The 7717-nt window shown below is 37.1% G+C and overlaps 1 protein-coding gene across 1 annotated transcript; it reads left to right on the forward strand.

The window, feature by feature from the left end:
- The first annotated feature begins 1560 nt into the window (after window positions 1–1560).
- On the forward strand, window positions 1561–2970 carry LOC127702887 (collagen alpha-5(IV) chain-like). The gene has a single exon (XM_052207192.1). The coding sequence runs from the start codon at window positions 1561–1563 to the stop codon at window positions 2968–2970; it is 1410 nt and encodes a 469-aa protein (XP_052063152.1).
- The last annotated feature ends 4747 nt before the right edge of the window (window positions 2971–7717 follow it).

The following is a 7717-nucleotide window of genomic DNA, read 5'->3' on the forward strand; positions in this document are numbered from 1 at the left end:
AAGGGAGGACAATGGAACCAAAGTTTGAGTTATTTATAATTAAATTTTCTGTTACAAATTACACGTTAGTTTTAAGCTTATGAGAATTACTTGTAAATATTTATGTGGTTATATTTTTGAATGCGATTTTCTATGTTATTCATTACAATGCCAAAGTTTTATATATTTAACGTAAATCTTGGGGTTAATCATAATACACGAACATTTAATTATGTGTTGATACTTATGGAACTAATTTAATATAAGAGGTTTTTGAAGATCAGACGTTACCTTGATAGCACGTTAACATAGATATGTGGAGAGATTGAAAGACAGTCTAGAATACAGAAATAGGAGATTTTCAATACAAATGTTAGTCCTATATGGAATGCCAAAAAATCTGTATCCCGTATTAAACGGGGGAGTGTTAACCCCAGTAGGTCCCATGCTGTGGAGGCGTCTGTTTGATTCTTTTACTTCAATTATTAGCCTGGTATCTTTGATGAGTGTTTACTGCTACTGGAATATGTTGAATATTGTCAAAATGTCTAATGAATAGATGTGTATTTCACACATCATTATTATATTTCCCTAGTGACATTCCAATGTTGACCCATTTTTAAGAACCTATCAGATAAATTAACTGATCAAGTTGTTCTCGTCCTGAAATTGTATGAAACATTTGCCAGTAAAAAAAAATCATATCAATAAATCTATTTTTCATATTTTCTGATGCGTGCTTATATAAAATAAAACATCATTTGAATTTTATGAATGGTTAAATAGTCGGCTTTATTTACGCTTCTAGCATAATAGTGCCCATTCTTGGTAAAAAAAAATCTCCTTGCAACAATTGATATTATTACACTTTAAAACAATGTTAGAATTATATTCGACTGTATAACCTGCTATACGACAGTTTTCGCTTGTAGATCTTCTTTTAAAGCCAAATAAACACCGGATAAATAACTATGAAAGTTATCTTTCCAGTGATATAGTTCTGAAGGCAATATTGACCATAGATGAATTAGGCCATGCATTTTATGTACCGTTTGGTCATATATATAGCTCCTAACGTTTCTTCTGGCATCCCTTTGATTGAGCATTCCTGGCTTTCCAATGTTTAATGGTTTTAGCGTTCCTGGCTTTCCAATGTTTACTGGTTTGAGCAGTCCTGGCTTTCCAATGTTTACTGCTTTGAGGGTTCCTGGCTTTCCAATGTTTACTGGTTTGATCGGTCCTGGCTTTCCAATGTTTACTGGTTTTAGCGTTCCTGGCTTTCCAATGTTTACTGGTTTGAGCGGTCCTGGCTTTCCAATGTTTACTGGTTTGAGGGTTCCTGGCTTTCCAATGTTTACTGCTTTGAGGGTTCCTGGCTTTCCAATGTTTACTGCTTTGAGGGTTCCTGGCTTTCCAATATTTACTGGTTTGATCGGTCCTGGCTTTCCAATGTTTACTGGTTTGAGCGGTCCTGGCTTTCCAATGTTAACTGGTGTGAGCGTTCCTGGCTTTCCAATGTTTACTGGTTTGAGCGGTCCGGGCTTTCCAATGTTTACTGGTTTGAGCAGTCCGGGCTTTCCAATGTTAACTGGTTTGAGCGTTCCTGGCTTTCCAATGTTTAATGGTTTGAGCGGTCTTGGCTTTCCAATGTTTACTGGTTTGAGCGGTCCTGGCTTTCCAATGTTAACTGGTTTGAGCGGTCCTGGCTTTCCAATGTTTACTGGTTTTAACGTTCCTGGCTATCCAATGTTTACTGGTTTGAGCAGTCCGGGCTTTCCAATGTTAACTGGTTTGAGCATTCCTGGCTTTCCAATGTTTAATGGTTTGAGCGGTCTTGGCTTTCCAATGTTTACTGGTTTGAGCGGTCCTGGCTTTCCAATGTTTACTGGTTTGAGCGGTCCTGGCTTTCCAATGTTTACTGGTTTTAGCGTTCCTGGCTATCCAATGTTTACTGGTTTGAGCGGTCCTGGCTTTCCAATGTTTACTGGTTTGATCGTTCCTGGCTCTCCAATGTTTACTGGTTTGAGAAGTCCTGGCTTTCCAATGTTTACTGGTTTGAGTGTTCCTGGCTTTCCAATGTTTACTGGTTTGAGCGTTCCTGGCTTTCCAATGTTTACTGGTTTGAGGGTTCCTGGATTTCCAATGTTTACTGCTTTGAGCGTTCCTGGCTTTCCAATGTTTACTGGTTTGAGCGGTCCTGGCTTTCCAATGTTTACTGGTTTGAGGGTTCCTGGCTTTCCAATGTTTACTGGTTTGAGCGTTCCTGGCTTTCCAATGTTTACTGGTTTGAGCGGTCCTGGCTTTCCAATGTTTACTGGTTTGAGCGGTCCTGGCTTTCCAATGTTTACTGGTTTGAGCGTTTCTGGCTTTCCAATGTTTACTGTTTTGAGCGTTCCTGGCTTTCCAATGTTTACTGGTTTGAGCGTTGCAGGCTCTCCAATGTTTACTGGTTTGAGCGTTCCTGGCTCTCCAATGTTTACTGGTGTGAGCGTTCCTAGCTTTCCAATGTTTACTGGTTTGAGCGTTCCTGGCTTTCCAATGTTTACTGGTTTGAGGGTTCCTAGCTTTCCAATGTTTACTGGTTTGAGGGTTCCTGGCTTTCCAATGTTTACTGGTTTGAGCGTTCCTGGCTTTCCAATGTTTACTGGTTTGAGGGTTCCTGGCTTTCCAATGTTTACTGGTGTGAGCGTTCCTAGCTTTCCAATGTTTACTGGTTTGAGCGTTCCTGGCTCTCCAATGTTTACTGGTTTGAGGGTTCCTGGCTCTCCAATGTTTACTGGTGTGAGCGTTCCTAGCTTTCCAATGTTTACTGGTTTGAGAGTTCCTGGCTCTCCAATGTTTACTGGTGTGAGCGTTCCTAGCTTTCCAATGTTAACTGGTTTGAGGGTTCCTGGCTTTCCAATGTTTGCTGGTTTTAGCGTTCCTGGCTTTCCAATGTTTACTGGTTTGAGCGTTCCTGAGGAAGGTAAATCCAGAAAAACTTCGGACTAACGACATTTGTAAAGTGTTATTTTCATTTTCTATTTTGCTTCAATCTTTTAACCGCTTGAGTAGTTTTACCGCTTGAGTTGTTTTCGTACTTTCTGTCTTATAAAAACGTCATTGAAGAAAAGAATTATTTAGACAGTTTTTTACTTCATTTGTAATCACCCCATCTTAGCTGTGAACTCGACATGAGACAAGTAACAATTTAACAGTCGATTGATCATATTTACTTAGATGAAAAGACAAATTTCTCGTCATACTTACTGGAAGAACAACGAAAGTTAAAATACTACAAAAAAAGTGTACACACGCACACCACTTGGAAAGCCGATCTGATAAAATGGTTTCTTAGAATAAAAACGTAATGCAAGCAGAATATTGAGTAAAGGAAACGTAAGCATTTTTTTAACTCCTGAAACCAAACCTCTTACGTACTCCTCAAACGGTTCGTTTGAAAAATATGTTGACTGCAGAATATTTGAGAGTTGTAATATGACGTTTCAATAGTCACGAACCAAGTTATGAGACTAGTATGTGAAGGTTATGGCAAGATTTACATAAGGACAATTAAATGTCTGAACACATTTTGAAACATACATGATCGTATTATAAACGACAGAAATTGTATACATTCTGATGTAAAAAAAAACCGTCCTAACCTTATATTTCCTATAAAGATAATTTATATAAAGAATTCAAGACCAGTAAGTGGATTAATTCAAAGAGATCTGTCTCGCTAGCTTTGCTTGTCAATTCTCTGGCTTTTCTAAGTCATCATGTAAATTGATCTTTCTATTTAATTTGGCGGAAAAAAATGATAGTATCCATGATTGAATAGAAATGGAAAACTGAAACCTTAGAGAAAATACTTAATTAGCTTGTGACATTTTACAGTTCTCAAATTAAGTAAACCCAATCTGTTTTTCTACAACAAATCCGTTCAAAAATTGCCCACGAGAGAATACTTGTTGCTACTTCATATATAGACTATTACGTAATAGGTCTATAAACGCTTTGTTGAACCGTTAATTGTACAATATATCAAGTTTTGATAAAGAAGCAAGAGCTATAAATCTGAAACCAAGTTCATATCAATATACATTCTTTGTTAAGTGCATGTCTGCATAACAAATTGTTTGTTACATTTTACTATAATTCTATTTAATGCGTTACAATCATTCAGCAGGTTCATTTTACTTCGTTTTAAAATGTCATTTGAATACATATTTTGAATACAGAGTGATGGTTAAAAAAACAGAACATGAACATGCTGATAAAAAGAACACCAAAAAAAACATAAAAAGAAAAAAATGAATAATGAGGAGGTCGGACTTATTTGATTACTAAAAGTAGTCATTTTATGTCGGTATAATTTGATTTTTGCTTTCTGAATAGATATAAATAAAAGTAGATGTGGGACATAAGGCAAGGGCACAGCAATCCAACTACCAAAATACATGATCAGAGTTAATTCAGAAGTTCGTTGGTAGAGTTCGTACAGAAGAGTATAAAATATGAACGCAGGAATTCAGTCCGGATTGTTTGGCTTCAATATAAAGATTGATTGGTTGATTGATTATTGATTGCTTAACGTCCAGTGGCAAATATTACACGTTCAGGATGAGAACAAATTAACAATAAATACAATAGATAGGTCCCGTAATGGAGGCTGCGTACTTGTACATCCCGTGCATCCAAACGGACGCCACACTTTTGGCAAGGAATTTACTGCCGGTAATTATTGTATAGTGATATTTCTATTTCCCCGTTCAATTCTATATAGATGGTAAACTGTCTATAAATCATCACTATTTGAATGCTTATGTAAATCTCTTACATATTGCACAATCCTAGAAATCAAGACATAATCTATTTTCTTAAACGATACAAAGATCTCTATCACATACGTCAATTTTCCGATAGTGATCTTTCCAGAGACATGTACCTTTGTCGCCTACGTGTTGTGCTGAAGTGCAATATTACGGTTTTTAATTCCAGTATTAAGTATTTTTTGTCAAAAGGAGAAGCGAAAGATATCAAAGGGATAGTCAAACTCGTAAACGACATGACAATGCCATGGCATAGAGCAATCTCATTCCATTTAGGTCAATGTATTGGCCTCCCCAAGGGTGACTGGGGAATAGAAGTATGGTCACCATTGGTCTTCCTCCGACCGGCAGTAAAACCCGTGCTAAAGTGGGGCGTCCGTTTGGCTGTGCGGGATGTACAAATTTGCAGCCACGTCCGGTCAGAATGGGGACGTTAAATCCGATGCCTCGTGTAAAGAGAGTGCCACGCTCTTTGCACGTTAAGAACCCTTGCAACAACTCTTTGAGGGGTCCGTAGGTGACCTGTTGCAAGGCTAAATTTCTGTCCCTATCCAATATACCCTCATTTCCCGTGGCAGACTAAATTTCTCCGACCATAATCCCTTAATCTATTACAGAACCTACCTATTGTATTTATTGTGAACTTGTTCTCGTCCTGAATATGCATGAAATATTTGCCACTGGACGTTAAGCAACCAACAATCAATCAATCAATCATGTATTGGCTTTTTTCATATAAATCAAGAACCCCGTCCAGTGCTTCAGATAATACTTTTGTACTATAAACGATAACTTCTATCATTTATTTATGTAATCAAGTTCCAGACACTATCTTATTTAGAGTTTGAATGACTGAGACTCTTTATAATTGATCTGTCTGCTCCCATGTTGTGAATAAATGCCTTATGTCATTCAATATCATTTTCTGTCCCCGACAAGTCGAATATGATTATATATTGATATAAAGTGAACATCTTTAGTACGTGTATGCCAATTCTACATAGTTATTACTGGTTTTCGTCTAATAATCGTCTTCTGTTTTTAGAAGAACGTCATTAAAACATCTCCCATCCGGCAGTAAAACCAATGTTCTAAGAGGGACATCCGTTTGGCTATGCGGAATGCATAACTACAAAGCCACTTCCGGTGGGAATAGAGACGTTGATTATAATGCCTCATTTAGATAGAATGCCACACTCTATGCTCGTTAACAAAACATTGCAACGACGCCCGTGCCTCTTTTCAATATACCCCTTTTCCAATCGCAGTCTAGGTTTCCTGTCCTTCATTTCATTCGATCTACTTAGTAGAGCCTGCCTTTTGGATTTATTGTTACATGTAATTTGTTCTCGTCCTGAATATGCACGAAATATTTACCACTTAATGTTAACCAATCAACAATCAATTAATTAGTCAGAATTGTGTGACAATACTGCGTCTGCTTCAGTGTCCAAGCAGAAAGTTGATGAGCCAAAATAAGTTAAAGAACGTCTCGTCAATTTTCTAAAAAAAAATTCATTGGAAGATATCTAGACCTTGTTGATAGATACTCCGTATCAACTTCCCAAATAATACATGCTGGTCTTGAAGTATAGATTCTATGTACTGACGTTGTTTGTCATCTTATTTACGTGTTCTTTTTATTTATCCTTGTACATTTTTAACCTTTACTGTTTAGTCTAATTTTGGTAATATACTTTAGGCGTGTCTGTGTACTTATACATCCCGCCATTGTGTTATTGTGCTATGGTCAATTTTGTATGCTTGTCTTTCATTTTTGCTAATGCACTTTGTCTATAGTGTCTAAATGCCATTTTTTTCTTTGTTGAAATAGTTATTTGTTTTTATAGTGATTAAGTTTATATTACAATAAAATTGAGAATGGAAATGGGGAATGTGTCAAAGAGACAACAACCCGACCATAGAGCAGACAACAGCTGAAGGCCACCAATGGGTCTTCAATGCAGCGAGAAACTCCCGCACCCGGAGGCGTCCTTCAACTGACCCCTAAACAAATATGTATACTAGTTCAGTGATAATGGACGTCATACTAAACTCCAAATTATACACAAGAAACTAAAATTAAAAATGAATAAGACTAGCAAAGGCCAGAGGCTCCTGACTTGGGACAGGCGCAAAAATGCGGCGGGGTTTAACATGTTTTTTGAGATCTCAACCCTCCCCGTATACCTCTAGCCAATGTAGAAAAAACAAACGCACAACAGTACGCACAGTAAAACTCAGTTCAAGAGAAGTCCGAGTCCGATGTCAGAATAGGAAACAAAAGAAAATAAACAAAATGACAATAATACATAAATAACAACAGACTACTAGCAGTTACTGACATGCCAGCTCCAGACCTCAATTAAACTGATTGAAAGATTATGTCTTCATCATATGTTGACTGCTGTATCCCAATTTTTGACATTGTTACCTGTTATGTCTGTTTATTTTGCTCACACATTGTTGTCAATATAATGGAATTCTATGCAACTGTCATACAAGTGAGAGATTTAGCTAGCTATAAAACCAGGTTTAATCCATCATTTTCTACATAAGGAAATGCCTGTACCAAGTCAGGAATATGACAGTTGTTTTCCATTCGTTAGACGTGTTTTAGCTTTTGATTTTGCCATTTTATAAAGGACTTTCCGTTTTGAATTTCCCTCGGAAATCGGTAGTTTTGTTATTTTACCTTTTTTAAAACTGTCAAACGAAGATTCATGCAGCTTAAAAAATACGATAACGTTCGAACTATACTATATAAAAATAAGGAGACGTGGTATGATTATCAACGAAACAACTATCCACCAAAATTCAAATGAAGTGGATGTAACCAATTAAGGGCAACCGTACGGCCTTCAACAATGAGAAAAGCCCATACCGTATAGTCGGTTATAAAAGGCCCCGATGTTTATTTCAGA

This window comes from Mytilus californianus, unplaced genomic scaffold, assembly GCF_021869535.1.
Source record: "Mytilus californianus isolate M0D057914Y unplaced genomic scaffold, xbMytCali1.0.p SCAF_5, whole genome shotgun sequence".
Taxonomy (NCBI): Eukaryota; Metazoa; Mollusca; class Bivalvia; order Mytilida; family Mytilidae; genus Mytilus; species Mytilus californianus.

Excerpts from the sequence above, each read along its gene's own strand:
- LOC127702887 (XM_052207192.1), top strand. The coding sequence starts at position 1,561 with ATGTTAACTGGTTTGAGCGTTCCTGGCTTTCCAATGTTTAATGGTTTG.